Source organism: Passer domesticus, chromosome 24, assembly GCF_036417665.1.
Source record: "Passer domesticus isolate bPasDom1 chromosome 24, bPasDom1.hap1, whole genome shotgun sequence".
In the NCBI taxonomy this organism is placed as follows: domain Eukaryota; kingdom Metazoa; phylum Chordata; class Aves; order Passeriformes; family Passeridae; genus Passer; species Passer domesticus.
In genome coordinates this window covers 6,964,683-6,979,887 of record NC_087497.1, presented here as the reverse complement: position 1 = coordinate 6,979,887, position 15,205 = coordinate 6,964,683, and the positions used below count along the sequence as shown (strand labels likewise).

The following is a 15,205-nucleotide window of genomic DNA, read 5'->3' as shown; positions in this document are numbered from 1 at the left end:
TGTGTGCTGGGGGAGGGAGCCGAGCGCCGGGGATTCACACGCGGCGCTGGGGAGGGAAACAGGCGGGGGGGGGACTGCCAGGGGCCGAGGGGCTCCACCGTGCACCCTGTGCCACACGGGCAGCGCCTGGGGGTGCTCCTGCAGGAGAGTGGGGGGCCAGAGCTTCCTGCACACGCGTGTGCAATGTGCACACCCATGTGGAGGAGCACATGTGTGCCTAGAGGTGGTGGGGAGATGCTCCCCCTCACATGGGCAGGTCAAGGCATGGACACGGCGGGGAGGATGCCCCAAAACGCCACCCCGGGCATCCGAGATGGGGCTAGGGGCACAACGTGGGTGTCCCCGTGGGCTGTGGCTTCGAGGGAGAGGCGTCAACGGGAGGCACACGGTGTGCCCGGCCCTGCAGGCACCCGAGGCAGCCGGGGCAAGTGGCACCCCAGGGGAGGGGGCCGCTGGGCTGATGTGCGGGGGTCTCTCTCTCGCAGATGGGAGCTCGGTCGCCTGCCAGCCCCTCGCACTGGAGAACGGTGCCAGCCCGCCAGCCGAGTGGTTCCCGCGTGCCCAGGGCTCCGGCCCCCGCCAGCCCGGCAGCGACGGCGACAGCAGGAGCTTCCGAGTGAACCTGCACTGCAAGCACCCCCGGAACAGGTAGCTGGGGGCCTCGCCCCAAAGTTGGGGTGCGGCGCCGAGGGGGGTTGGCGGCACGTCTTCTGTCCCTCCCTGTCCGGGAGACACAGGGCGAGGGGGGATCCCCGGCTCTGCTCAGCCCCCCGGATTGGGATTTTGGGGTGAGCAGAGGGGCTGCAGCCCCTGTGCAGTGGGCACGTGGTGCCTGGCACCCATCCTGAGTGCCCGAGCCGCCCCACCACGACCCTCGCTATACCCCCTTCCCAAGAGGGGAAACTGAGGCAGGCGCCACAGAGGGGCGTCCCGGCGAGGGGAGGGGTGGCCCGGGCGGTGTCCCCGCGGGTGGGGGGTGCAGCCGCGCGCGGGGTGCCCGCGGGTGGGTGGGGGCCGGGGGGATGTGGGGTGGGATGTGCCGAGCACCTCCTCGGGCCAAGCCCCCCCGCGTGTCCGAGCGCGGCTCGCCGGGGACACCTAGTGGCAGCGCCACCAAAGGACCCCCGCGCCCCCCGCCCCGCCGAGGGGTGCTGGTGCTGCTGGGGGTGGGAGGGGGGCGTCAACCTGTCCCCTCTGTCCCCCAGATGAGAGGCAGCCTCCCCCTCTTTGCCCACCCCCCGTGACGCCACGGTGGTGGGCGGCCGTGGGAGCACGGGAGGCTCAGCCCCCGGTGTGCCCCATGGAGGGACTGGCACGGGGGTGGTGGGCACTTCAGCGAGCCCCCCCTGCGTGGGGCTGACCCCGCACACCCTTTCCTTTGCAGAGAGCTCAAGTGCAGTAGCAGGAGCAGCAGCAAAGCCGAGGGTAAGTTCCAGCCCTCCCTGCAGACACCCAAACTCTGCCCTAGGGCGGGGTGGGGAAACCCAGACCCTCACCCCTCTAGACCTGGGAGGGGGAGTGTGCCGGAGTCTGGCACGAGCGGTCCTGGTGTGGGGAGGACATCCAGCCCCCCCTGGAGCTGGGGAAGGCATCCCATTCCCCCAAGGCCCCGTTTTCCCAGCTGTGAGCAGGGCTGTCACATTCCTGCAGTGCCAGTCGGGTCCTTGCTGCTGACAGGGCAGAGGGAGCCGGGGGATGGATACGGGGACCTCATCCCTGAGAACAGCGGGTTGGAGTGAGGCTCTGCTGGCTGTTCTTGGCTGGCAGTGCCTGCGGAGCCTCACCGTGCCCCTCTCTGCCGCCCACAGGTCCTGGTGTCACCTTCCCTGACCCCCATGTCAGCAACTGCTCGGCCAAGCGGCACGCGGGGGAGGAGGAGGCCAGGATGCGCGTGAAGCCCCCGGGCCCAGTGGTAACGACCAGCGTTGTGCGCGGCTCGCCCGACTACGTCCGAGAGCCCAAATTCTACCCGCCGGGACACCCGGTGCAGCGGCCCCCCGCCTGCCCGGCCGAGAAGGCGTTGTCCTGCAGCGTGCTCAGCTTCCCTGAGGGCTCGTGCCCCGCGCTCGGCCGGGAGCACCAGGCAGGCTCGCTGCTGCACGGCGACCCGGCCGACCGCTGCCAGAGCGTCCACGGGGGCACCAAGGCGGCCGAGGAGCTGCTGGGCTGTGCCGGGGAGCCCCGGATCCTGGGGGGCAGCGCGGAGGAGGCATCTGCCCGCGATCGGGCGCCCAAAACCTTCCCCAACGCGACGCTGGCCTCGGGCCGCTGCAACGTAGACGGCATCCTCGCCTTGCTGCGGAGCAAGTGCGGCAACGGGCACATCAACCTCCACCCCGTGGTGCAGCTCATCGACATCATGAAGGACCTCAACCGCCTCTCGGAGGACCTCAAGAACAGCGGGGTGCACCTGGACTGTGGCAGCCTCCACGGCGGCGGCGGGGCTCACGAGGACAGCCGCCTCCTGCCCGCTGACCGTGACCTCCAGTACAGCTTCTTCTCCTCACCCTCCCTGGCCAACAGCATCCGCAGCCCCGAGGAGCGGGGGGTGCTCCTCAAATCCGACCCGTCGCGGCATCCCCGGCCCCCAGCGCGTGACGGAGAAGCTGACGGAGGCGCGGGGAGCACCCCGCAGCCCCCAGGACATGGCGTGGGTGTGGGGGATGTCTCCAAAGCCCCGGCGGATGAAGCTGGCTGCTCCCAGCCCGATGCCAGCGATTACTCGGAACTGGCTGAGGCGGACATCCTGAACGAGCTGGCCTCCCTGGCTTGCCCGGGGACGCAGCTGCTGGAGTCGCAGGCGATGGAGCCGCAGCCCCAGTTGCTGCCAGCCCAAGAGCTGGACTCCCAATCCCGGCTGTTGGATTCCCAGTCCCTGGAGTCACAGCCCCAGCTGCTTGATTCGCAGAGCCTGGAGCCGCTGCCAGAGTCGCTGGAGCTGCAAAACCTGGAGCCGTTGGGGCTGCAGTCGCTGGAGCCGCTCTCTGAGTCTCTGGAGCTGCAGTCACTGGAGCCTCTGTCCGAGTCGCTGGAGCTGCAGTCACTGGAGCCACTGGCGGAGCCTCTGGGGCTGCAGACCCTGGAGCCACTGCCCGGAGCGCTGGAGCCCCCGCTGCTGCCCACCGAGCCCTCGCTGCTGGAGCCACAGCCCCTGGGAACGGTCTCGGAGCTGCTGGAGGCACAGCCGGGCACCGGGGACCCTCTGCGGCCCCACGGGCTGCAGCCCCGGCTCGGGGGGTGTCCCCTGAGCACCATGGTGAAGCGGGCCCCCTGTGGGGGCCGGGGGGCCGGGCGGTGTGGCGAAGACCACCGCAAGTACGCCCTGCGCCGGACAGATAAGCCAAAGATGCTGTGCCGCCGGAGGAGGGCGGGGCGAGGCCGCCGGGTGGACATCACCCCCGAGAGCCACGTCCTGTCCCCCCTCACCCTGCCCGCTGAGATGCCCCCCGGGCCTGAGGAGCCTGACACGCCAGTGCTGAGCCCCCCACCGCCACCGCCGCCCACCACGCTGGACCCCAACGAGATGCCCAAAGCCCCCGCGGCAGGGAAGAAGAGCAAGTGCCGGGGGGTGAGGAAGATGGTGGTGAAGATGGCCAAGATCCCCGTGTCCCTGGGGAGGAGGAACAAGACCACCTACAAGGTGTCATCGCTCAGCAGCAACTTGAACCTGGAGGGGAAGGAGCTGGCGGCCAGCAGCTCCATGGAGCCCACGCCGCTGCTCAAGATGAAGAACAACGGGCGCAACGTGGTCGTGGTGTTCCCCCCTGGCGAGATGCCCATCATCCTGAAGCGCAAGCGGGGCCGGCCTCCCAAAAACCTGCTGCTGGGCCAAGCCAAGCCCAAGGAGCCCACCCCGGAAGTGAAGAAGAGGAGGAGGAGGAAGCAGAAGCTGGCCTCGCCCCAGCCCTCCTACATCGCCGACACCAATGACAGCAAAGCCGACTACTCGGACGTGTTGGCCAAGTTGGCCTTCCTCAACCGGCAGAGCCAGTGCTCGGGGCGCTGCTCGCCGCCCCGCTGCTGGACCCCCAGCGAGCCCGAGTCCATCCACCAAGCCCCCGACACCCAGAGCATCTCCCACTTCCTGCACCGTGTCCAGGGCTTCCGCCGGCGCGGCGGCAAGGCGGGGGGCTTCGGGCGCGGGGGGAGCCACGCTGCCCGTGCCACACGCTGCTCCTTCAGCGACTTCTTTGAGGGCATCGGGAAGAAGAAGAAAGCCCCCACTGCCCTCCACGCTGACCCCGTGCACCCCCGCAAGCGCGGCCGGCTGGAGCCCGACCCCGTGGGCAAGCCCAAGAGGAAGCGACGGGCGCGCAAGAACGGGGCCCTGTTCCCCGAACCCAACTCGGGGCAGAGCTTCGGGGACGGCCCCGCCGCAGAGTGGGGCGCGGGGGAGAAGGGCAGCCCCTGGGCCCCCCACCACGGCCACCCCGGCGGCCAGGCTGGACGCAACGGTGGCTACCAAGGGGCCGAGGCGAGACCCTTCCATGCTGCGGGGCTGGAGTCGGGCTCCTCCGGCCGTGCTGGTTTCTACGCCAGCAGCGCGCCGTCCTCGCAGACAGAGGCCGGGCCGGAGCGGCACAGCCTCTTCACCGGCTACTTCCGCTCCTTGCTGGACTCGGATGACTCCTCCGACCTGCTGGACTTCGCCCTCTCCGCGTCCCGCTCTGAGTCCCGCAAGTCGGCGGCCGCCTACACGGCCCCGCCGGCCGCGCTGCCCGGCCAGCGGGGCATGGCTGCCTACACCGCCCGCGGCGGCAAAGTGGCGGCGGCCAACCCCGGCGCCGAGGCCGCCTTCCACGCAGCCATGCAGGGCCGGCCGGCCTTCCCGCCCGGCCGCGCCTCCAGCGGCTACGGGGTGACCCAAGGCTCGTCGGAGTGCCGGGGCACCGAGTCCTTCCCCAAGCTGGCCCCGCCGTCGGCCGTGTCCCGGTCACCCACGGCTCACCCGGCGGCCAGCGGCACCCCCGGCTACTCCCCGTACGGCAGCTACGGCAGCGCCGGGCAGAGCGTGGCCCCCGCCAGCGTGTTCCCACCAGGAAAGCAGTACCCGTCAGCACAGGACTGCCCCAACAGCAAGGACTGCAGCTTCGCCTACGGCAGCGGCAGCAGCCTCCCGTCCTCGCCCAGCAGCGCCCACAGTGCCGGCTACGCGCCACCCACAGCTGGTCCCAGTTTGCCGCTGGGAAAAGCCGCCTTCTTCAACAGTGCCGAGCAGGGGGGGCAGTTCTCCAGCGCCGCGCACACCCCCCTGCGCTGCGACAGCCGGGCCAGCACCGTCTCGCCCGGCGGCTACATGGTGCCCAAGGGGTCAGCATCCTTCCAGCCCTCGCCTGAAAATTGCCGGCAGTTCCCCAGCGCCGCGCCGTGGGCCTTCCGGCAAGGCTACGGTGGGTTGGATTGGAGCTCAGAAGCCTTCAGCCAGCTCTACAACCCGGGCTTCGAGTGCCACCTCAATGAACCCAATGTCATCCTGGACATCTCCAACTACACCCCGCAGAAAGCCAAGCAGCAGACGGTCTCTGAGACCTTCTCGGAGTCCTCCTCCGACAGCACCCAGTTCAACCAGCCGGCTGGTTACCGGCGCGCCAACAGCGAGGCGTCCTCCAGCGAGGGCCAGTCCAGCCTCTCCAGCCTGGAGAAGCTGATGATGGACTGGAATGAGGCATCCTCTGCCCCTGGCTACAACTGGAACCAGAGCGTCCTCTTCCAGAGTAACTCTAAGCCCGGCCGAGGCCGGCGGAAGAAGGTGGATATGTTCGACACCTCCCACCTGAGTTTCTCCTCCTCTTCCTCTTCTTCCTCCGTGTACCCCTCCAAGAGGAACACGGGACCCCGGCAGCCCCGGGGTTCCCGAGGGGCTTGTGCCTCCAAGAAGGAGAGGGGGACGGGCAAAACCAAGTTCCCCACCAAGTCGCAGGCGGTGAACCCGCTCTTCCAGGACAGCACGGACCTGGGCTTGGACTACTACAGCGGGGACAGCAGCATGTCCCCCCTGCCCTCCCAGTCCCGGGGCTTCGGGGTGGGGGAGCGGGACCCCTGTGACTACACCGGCCCCTACTCCATGAACCCCTCCACCCCCTCGGATGGGACCTTTGTCCAGGGGTTCCAGAGCGACTCCCCCGGTTTGGGGCAGCCGGATTTGGAGAGCAAGCACTTCCCTGCCCTCCCACACCAGCTGGCGGCCCCCGGCCAGCAGACTGTGTTCGAGGCCGGCTTGCAGAAAGCCTTCTCGCCCAACTGCTCCCCGACCTTGGCCTTCAAGGAGGACCTCCGGGCAGGCAGCATCCGAAAGCTGCCCGCCTGCGACTCGCTCAAACACAGCATGCAGGGGGGGGCCCTGCCGCACGCCCCGCACCTGGCCTGCCGCGACCTCCCCATGCCTCAAGCGCACTATGACTCCCCCAGTTGCAAAAATCCCCCGTACTGGTATTCCCCCAACGCCAGCACCCGCAGCCCCTCGTACGACGGCAAGGCGGGGGCTGGGATGCTGGTAGACTTCATGGGCAGGACGGACCCCCCGTGTCTGAACCCCCACTTGAGCAGCCCAAGCAGCACCCACCCCTCCAAGGGCGAGAAGGAGCCCTTGGAGATGTCCCGGGCTCACCACCGAGGCCCCTACGCTTGTCCCTTGATCAATGACTTGAACATCTCCCCCGTACCGAGAGACTCAATGTTGCAGCTGCAGGACAACTACAGGTACCCCAGTTTTGCACCCCAAGGGCACCCCGTCATGGCCCCCACCCAGAAGAGCGGGTTTTTGGGACCCATGGTAGAGCAACAACACCCCGAGGACACTTTTACGGTCACCTCATTGTAGTGTCTGCTGACGTGCCAACGGGACAACGAGGTTTTGTTACAGGGTAGGTGGGGGAGAACCTGGGAGCGAGGGTGGCAGAGGGGGACACAGGCGACCCTCAGGGCCCTTCTCATCGTGTCCCCCTCTCTCTCCATGTTGTGTTTCTCTTTCAGAGGTAATTTAGCCAGCACTTTTTTCTGGAACACTTTTCAAGTTCTGTATTTAACTGGGATTGGAACCGTTTGTTTGTTTTCTTAAAAAAAAAAAAAAAAGAAAGAAAAAAAAAGAAAGAAAAAAGGAGAAAAAAAGAAAAAAAGGAGAAAAAAAGATAAAAAAAGATAAAAAATAAGTGAAACAAAAGGAAAAAATTAATAATAATGGATGAAGAGAGAAACCCCCCGTTTTTCCCCCTCCGCACTCAAACCCGCTCCGCCTGCCAACCTCCGGCTCTGCTTCCCGGACTGCCGCCCCCCCGCCCCGCAGCAGGACAATCGGATGGACGGACAGACGGACGGACGGACGGACACAGCGCAGGGGCGCGGGCAGGAGGGGGTCTGGGGGTCAGCGCTGGGTGCCCCCTGCCCGCAGCCCGGCCGGGGGAGGCTGTCTGGGGATTTTTCTTTGGCTCGTCCCTCCGCGCCCGCCCGCGCCGCGGGGCTGCTCCTGCCGGACGGACAGGATGGTGCTGCCGAGGCGCTGACCCCTGCCAGGCCCTGGCAGCGTCGCCAGCGGGGCTCGGAGACGCCTCCGTCACCAGGTGAGTGCCAGCTGTGTCCCCACCCGGGGCGTGCTGGGTGCTCTGACCCACCTGCGCCCACCTCGGGGTGCCCCCGGTCTGGGTCAAGCATCAAACTGGGGACCCTGCGGGCTCCGGTGCCAGGGGCGGCTGGAGCTGGGCTGTGCCAGGGCTGAGGGTGTGGGGTGCCCCAGGCCCCTGTTCGGGTGCCAGCTGGGGCGAGCAGGACCCGAGAGCCCCGGGTACGTGGGTGCCAGACAGGAGCGAGCAGCACTGCAGGGTGGGAGGGGAAGGAGCCCAGATCCCCTGGGACAGGGGTGCCAGACTGGGGGGAGCAGGACCCCAGACCCCTGAGTGCTGGGTGCCAGACTGGGGGGAGCAGGACCCCAGACCCCTGAGTGTTGGGTGCCAGACTGGGGGGAACAGGACCCCAATCCTTGGGTATGTGGGTGCCAGATTGGGGGACCCCTGTGGGTGCCAGATTGGGGGAGCAGGACCCCAGAGCCCTGAGTGTTGGGTGCCAGATTTGGGGGATCAGGACCCCAGCCCCTGAGTGTTGGGTGCCAGACAAGGATGAGCAGGACCCCAGACACCTGGGTGCCAGATCTGTGGGTATGTGGGTGCTGAATGGGAGGTGGGCAAGTCCCCAATCTCTGGGTCTGTGGGTGCCAGACCGGGAACAGGACCCCAGAGCCCTGAGTGTTGGGTGCCAGATGAAGAAGGTGGGCAGGACCCCAGGCCCTGGGTATGTGGGTGCCACACTGGGGAGGAACAGCACCCCAACCCGTGGGTATGTGGGTGCCACACTGGGGGGATCAGGACCCCAGCCCTGGGTCTGTGGGTGCCAGATTTGGGGGATCAGGACCCCAGCCCCGGGTGTGTGGGTGCCAGATTTGGGGGATCAGGACCCCAGCCCCGGTCTGTGGGTGCCAGATTTGGGGGATCAGGACCCCAGCCCCGGGTGTGTGGGTGCCAGATTTGGGGGGATCAGGACCCCAGCCCCGGTCTGTGGGTGCCAGATTTGGGGGATCAGGACCCCAGCCCCGGGTGTGTGGGTGCCAGATTTGGGGGATCAGGACCCCAGCCCCGGTCTGTGGGTGCCAGACTGGGGGGATCAGGACCCCAGCCCCGGTCTGTGGGTGCCAGACTGGGGGGATCAGGACCCCAGCCCCGGGTGTGTGGGTGCCAGATTTGGGGGATCAGGACCCCAGCCCCGGGTGTGTGGGTGCCAGATTTGGGGGATCAGGACCCCAGCCCCGGGTGTGTGGGTGCCAGATTTGGGGGATCAGGACCCCAGCCCCGGGTGTGTGGGTGCCAGATTTGGGGGATCAGGACCCCAGCCCCGGGTGTGTGGGTGCAAGATTTGGGGGGATCAGGACCCCAGCCCTGGGTGTGTGGGTGCCAGATTTGGGGGATCAGGACCCCAGCCCCGGTCTGTGGGTGCCAGATTTGGGGATCAGGACCCCAGCCCCGGGTGTGTGGGTGCCAGATTTGGGGATCAGGACCCCAGCCCTGGTCTGTGGGTGCCAGACCCCAGCTCCGTGGGTGCTGGCTGGCTGGGGCTGGGCAGGCACCCCAGGGTGAGACCCTCACTCCTCTCTCCGTCTCCCCCCAGCCCTGCGCCCCCCGCCCATCCCGGAGCAGAGAGCAGAGCAGAGGAGAGGAGGGGGCTGCCTCCGGAGGGACCCCGGCCCCGCCGCCCCCGCTTCGCCCCCGGCCCCGCCTCGGCCGTGGCGCCGGCGCCGCGTTCTCTCTCTCCTCCCAGCCAGAAGCAGAGGGACTCTTTAAGTTCTATTTTTTATTTGATTAATTTTCATTTTCTGCACAAAACCAGCAATTGTAAATACTTTTGAAGAAAAGAAGTTAAAAAAAATGTTTAAGGATAAAAAAAAAAAATTCAAAAAGCTGAAAAATCACCAAAAAAAAAAAAAAGAGAGAGAATCATGCACCGGAGGGAGAATCCAAAAATGATGGAGAACAGGCCTAAAGCATCCAAGAGGTGAATATGCAGCAGAAAAGAGCAAAACCCCCCCCAGTATGCACTGAGAAAAATTTATTTACAGATCGAGCAACAAAAAAAAAAAAAAAGAAAAAAAAAGAAAAAAGTGACAATAACCTATTTATTGTATATAATGTTTTATTATAAATCGTGTCTTGTATATTGCATTCTGTACATCTGCTGTGGTTTTGTGGTGTGCAACTTCCGCATGGGTTCCTTGGGTTTCCGTTGCCTTTTTTTTAATGATTCAATGATGATTTGAGTTTTATTTTTATTATTATTCTGAAGAACGAAGGCGGGTTTTTGATTTTTTTGTTGGGTTTTTTGGCTTTTTTTGGTTTTTTTTTTTTTTTTGGCAGTACACACCCAAAGATCCAAATTTGTATAAAAACAAAAAGGAGTTAAAAAAAAAAAAAAAAAAAAGAAGAAAAACTTTTAAAAAAAGGAAAAAATAAGGAATAAATCAATCACAGACCCTCTTGGTGGGGAGGGGGAGCGGGGGGGCTGGGGTAAAGGGGGGTCCCTTTCCCGGGGTCCCCGAGGCGGTGGCGGTGACGAGCTCAGGGTGTGGGTGCGTGTGTGGGTGCCAGGTGGGCTTTGGGGTCCTCTCCTCCCACAAACTCCCTGTGTGTCCCCCCCTCCTCAAGAGTTTGGCAATCTCTGTGCAGCTTTGTGGGTTGTGCAAAAAAAAAGAGAAAACACACACACACACACACAAAGAGAGGAAAAACACCCTGAAATGGATAAAAAAGGCAAAATTCACAAAAAAAAAAAAGAGGAAAAAATGGGAAAAGTACCCAAATTTGGTCAAAACACCCCCTCCTTCCCCACCCCCCCAGCTGCCCTGTGCAGTGCTTGTGCTGCCCTGGCCAGAGGGGCCCCCCCGTGAGCCCCCCCGGCCCCCGCTTTGCCCCTCAAACGGTCTTTTTGTGTTATTTAGGAAGGAATTTTTAATAGGCACTTTTTTTATATTAAAAAGAAACCTATATATTGAGCGATGCCCGCTGCTTTCTTGCTTCTCTTTTTGGGGGGCGCGGCCTGGCCGTGCCGGGGGCGCTGCCCCTCCCGGGATTTCGGGGGGTCTGGCGGAATTGCACCAAGAAAGCTGAATTTTGGCACCCGGGGGGCAGTGCCAGCGGGCCCGGCGGCACTCTGGGGACCCCCGGGGGCTCTGCAGGCAGGAGGGGTGCCCACCCCTCCCTGGCACCGCCGGGGAAGGGGCACGGGAGCACGGGCGGCCTCCCGGTGATGGATGGGAGGAGCGTCAGCGCCAGAAAGGAGCAAAAAAAAAAGCAGGAAAATAAGGACAAAACAAATAAAATTGAGACATGCAGCAACTTCCAGCCTGGGAAGGTGAAGGCAGCAGGAGAGGGGGGCCGGGGGTGTGGGCACCTGTGGGTGGGAGAGGGGAGCGGTGCCAGAGGGGTCGGGGGTGTGGGGGGAGGTTGGGCAGGGGGATTTGGGCAGGGGGTTTGGGGAGGTTGGGGCAGAGAGGTTTGGGCAGAGAGGTTTGGGCAGGGGGGATTTGGCAGGGGGTTTGGGGGGCCAGAGGAGCAGGGGGGTTTGGGCAGGGGGGTTTGAGTGGGGAGGTTTGAGAAAGGGGGTTTGGGGAGCAGGGAGGTTTGGGCAGGGGGGTTTTGGCAGGGGGATTCAGGCAGGGGGGTTTGGGCAGGGGGATTTGGCAGGGGAGTTTGAGCAGAGAGGTTTGGGCAGGGGGATTTGGGGGGCCAGAGGAGCAGGGGGTTTGGGCAGGGGGATTCAGGAAGGGGGGTTTGGGCAGGGGGGTTTGGGCAGGGGGATTCAGGCAGGGGGTTTGGGCAGGGGGGTTTTGGCAGGGGAGTTTGAGCAGAGAGGTTTGGGCAGGGGGATTTGGGGGGCCCGAGGAGCAGGGGTTTTGGGCAGGGGGATTCAGGCAGGGGGTTTGGGCAGGGGGGTTTTGGCAGGGGAGTTTGAGCAGAGAGGTTTGGGCAGGGGGATTTGGGGGGCCAGAGGAGCAGGGGGTTTGGGCAGGGGGGTTTGGGCAGGGGGGTTCAGGCAGGGGGTTTGGGCAGGGGGAGCAGGGGTTGCTGTAGAGAGGAGCACACAGCTCATGCTGATGGGGGGAGCGGGGGGGTCGGGCTTGCCAGCACCACCCCAGCCCGTGGAGATGCTGAAGGGCTGGGGGGATGCTGGGGGACCCCCTTTGCTGGGGGGCTGCTGGCGAGGGTGGGACGAGGGCTGTAGCCCCTCCTTCCTCACACAGGGTGATGGGCTGGGGGGAAACGGCGCCCATCGGGGGCACCCCGGGGTTGTGCTTCCGCCCTGCTGGGCACCAAATGTCCCCTGGCTGTGACAAAACCAGGGAAACTGAGGCACGGGAGCAGGGTGGGGGGTGCAGCCATCCGTGCCTGCAGCCAGCACCCATCCCAACGTGCTGAACCCCCCCTCTGGCTCCTCCATCCCCTCCTGAAGGTCCATGGTCCTTCATTCCCAGCTTGGCTCCATTATGATGCTTCCCACCAGCATCAAATTTACTCTTTCCCTCCCATTTTTCCTCTCTCCCATTTCAGGTCACAACGAGCAGCACTGAAAGATGATGAAATCCCCCCCAGTAGGTAAATCCCACCAGGAAGCATCACCTGGCACACCAGGGCCTCGCTGGGTATGCCTGGCTGCTTGGACCACAGCTGGATTTCACTTATTTTATTATTTTTTGTCTTTTTTTAAAGCCTCAATTATATCTCTCAAGCAGCATGAGCCACTCTGGAGCCTGAAAAACCTCGTGATGGGGCTGATTGTTGGGGATTGATCAGCCCAGCCCAGCACCGCCTGTGTTTGCTGGGGAAAGGAGGAAAAAGCTCAAAATTTGGGGGGGGGGAATGATTGTTTTGCTGGTTTTTTTTGTTTGTTTAGCATGGATTTTGGAAGGTTTCTGGGAGCTGTGTTAGGGTGAGTCCGGCATGGCCACGTGCTGTGCAGGGACGTGGGGTGAGCCGGGTCCTGGTGCCTGGCTGTGCCTCGGGATGGAAATGATGGTTTTAATTAAGCAGCTCTGCCGGGAGGAGGGCTCTGGCCTCGCAGGATCTGCAGCTGGGAGAGCAGGCGTGCTGCAGGCCCCGGGGCTGAGGGGTGCTCACGTCAGAGGGGCCAGAGCCCACGGGGAACGAGGGTCTGGGGACCCCCGGAGCGTCCAACCCCCACGCGGCAAAGGCAGCTCTGCCTCAATTCCCACTTTTCCCCGTCCCCTCGGAAACACGGCAGGAATTTGCCCCCCTGCCCCGGCCGTGCCCATCACCTGGGCCGGAGCCGGGGGAACTCCCCGTTCCCGGCGCTGCGGGATGCTGTGCATGGACGCGCACGTGTTGCACACCCGTGGGCACGGGCACGGCGGCACAGGGGATGCCCGTGGCCGTGCCAGGCTCCCCGGCGGGGCCGTGTCTCCCGGGCAGCAGCAGGAGCCGCCCTGGCCCCGCAGGGCTGGAGCTGCCGGCAGCTCCGGACACCCCCTTCTCCTTCAAATTAATGGCTGTGCCGTGAAGAAAATTGAAGCCATTATTCTTCGCTCGCATCCTTTATACCCACCAACTTCAACCACTTGACATGCTAATCACAGCTAACGAGGGAGGGAGGCGATTTCCCACGTCAGACCCGCAATCCAGCGGAGCCGGGCGGGGAGCGGCTCCGTGCGGGGGCACGGGCACCCCCAGAGCCCCCCTGTGCCCCCTTGCCAGCAGCAGCAGCCCGGCTGGCAGCCCCTCGGCCCCAGTGAAGCCCCCAGAGCTGGTGTCACCCCCGAGTGCTGCGGTCCCGCGCAGCCGGGATGGGTGCGTGGGTGCCGCCGGTGCCACCCGTGGGTGCCAGTCCGGCCTTGCAGCACCAGACCACCCCTGCTTTCCCCGGAGGAAGGGCCAGGCGCGTGGCAGGCGCTCCCGAGGCCGTGTGTCTGTCTGTCTGTCTGTCCCGGGGGCTGCGGGGTCCGGCCGCGCTCCCCGCGCCCGCCTGTCCACCCCGCGCTGGATGCAGCCCAGCCGCCAGCCGGGCAGAGAGCTCTGGAGTCCATTAACATTCCCCGGAGCCATCTAATCCCCCTCTCTGCCCTGGCTCTGGCTTTCGCTCGGGTTTTAATCAAGCCTAGCCTGGCGCCTCTGCAATCAGGGGGCGGATGGCACCCAGCTCCCCGCGGGCACAGGGCGCTGCCACCCCCGAGGGTGCCAGCGGGGAGGGGGCAGCCGGGGCAGGGCGTTCGCAGGGGTCTCCGCTCTCTGGTAATTTTAAAAGGCGTTTTGGAGCCAGAGGAGCTGAGCTCAGCAGAGCCAGGGCCAGCAAAGCCAGGGAATAAAAGCACAGGCGGCTGCAGGGTTGTTATTAATATTTGCTGGATGGTGGCGGAGGGAGGGCTCGGCACCGGGGGGGGAATAGCGGGCTGGGGTCCCTGGGAGGGGAGGGGGATTTGGCAGCTGGATGCAGGGTCCCTTCCCAGCACCCCAGTGGGGGGTGCAGGATCCGTGCCAGCACTCCTGGGGCTCAGCTGGGGCAGGGGGTGATGCTCCCACACCAACACCCCTGAAACAGCACCGGGGCTCAACTGGGGGGTCGTGGGGGCTGCAGGACCCCCGGGGTGACTCCCTGGGGACAAGGAGGGTGCAGGGGGGCACTGCTGGCATCGTCCCTGGGCAGCAGAAGGCACAGGGGCACCTCGGGTGCTCAGCCGAGCTTCCTGGGGCTTTCCTGCTGTGAAGGAAGTGGGAGCTGAGAGGGCAGAGCTGCCGTGGGGGTCCTGAATGAGCCCCCCTTGGCCGAGCTGCGGCTCTGCAGGGTCATGACGGCCTCGCCGAGAGGGAAGGAGCCGGGAGCGGTGCTGGATCCCCGGGATGGCAGTGGGGCTGCACGGGGGGTGTGGGGATGTTGGCAGGGGGAGCCACGGGCAGCACGGGAGTTTTGGGGGGCAGCGTGAGGGGCAGAGCGTTTGTTTTCCAGGCCCTGGTGTGAGTTATCAGCAGCGGCAGAAGCGCGGCGCTCCCCGGCCGGGAGTTCACGCCGGCTCCTCGGGGAGGGATTAAGGGGATTATATTATTATTTGTTATCACTGAGGGGGGGAGGAAAAAGAAGAAACCTCCGTGGCTGGGAACTCTGCCTAATCTGTGCACAGATTAGCTTCCTGCCTCCCCGGCAGGGATGGGCTCCCCGCGCCCGTCCCACGGCAGCGGGAGCCCAGGGGGTGACACGGGGCCGTGGGCAGGGACACTGTGCCCAGGGATGGTGAGAGCCACCCCAAGGCTCTCAGTGAGGGTGAGCTCAAGGCCACAGCCAAGGTTTTCCATCTCCTCTGGCCATGGTGGGGGGATCTTGGATGGTTTGGGGGGATCTTGGCAGGCTCAGAGGGAGCTGGAGCTCAGCTTGGCAGCACAGGCAGGGGATTTGTGCCTCCCTCAGCACTGGGATGAGGGAGAGAGCCCCCAGGGACATCCCAGCATCCCCAGAGGATGCTCAGCCCCGATGGCTCCTGTGCTGCTCCCTGCACATCCTGAGCATGCCTGGGGATGGAGGTGCCCCTGGCACAGGGGGTCCCTTGTCCTGCTCCATGCCTGCAGAGTGTCACAGCACAATGCAGGGGAGGGGTGGGACCACCGTGGATGATCTGGGAGCTGCTGCAGTCACCTCAGGAGATCCAGCCATTTCTTCCCCCCTCCTC

General features: G+C 64.7%; 1 protein-coding gene across 7 annotated transcripts in view; it reads left to right on the top strand.

The window, feature by feature from the left end:
• The window catches only part of AHDC1 (AT-hook DNA binding motif containing 1), a 51,779-nt gene extending 41,245 nt beyond the window's left edge, over positions 1–10,534 (top strand). For all 7 annotated transcript variants that reach the window (XM_064398678.1, XM_064398681.1, XM_064398682.1 and 4 more), the window contains 5 exons: positions 486–648; positions 1,385–1,425; positions 1,809–6,863; positions 6,973–7,556; positions 9,151–10,534. In XM_064398678.1, coding sequence (XP_064254748.1) covers positions 1,886–6,820 — 4,935 coding nt within the window. In that variant the 5' untranslated portion in view covers positions 486–648; positions 1,385–1,425; positions 1,809–1,885 and the 3' untranslated portion in view covers positions 6,821–6,863; positions 6,973–7,556; positions 9,151–10,534. The remainder of the gene's footprint in view (positions 1–485; positions 649–1,384; positions 1,426–1,808; positions 6,864–6,972; positions 7,557–9,150) is intronic.
• The last annotated feature ends 4,671 nt before the right edge of the window (positions 10,535–15,205 follow it).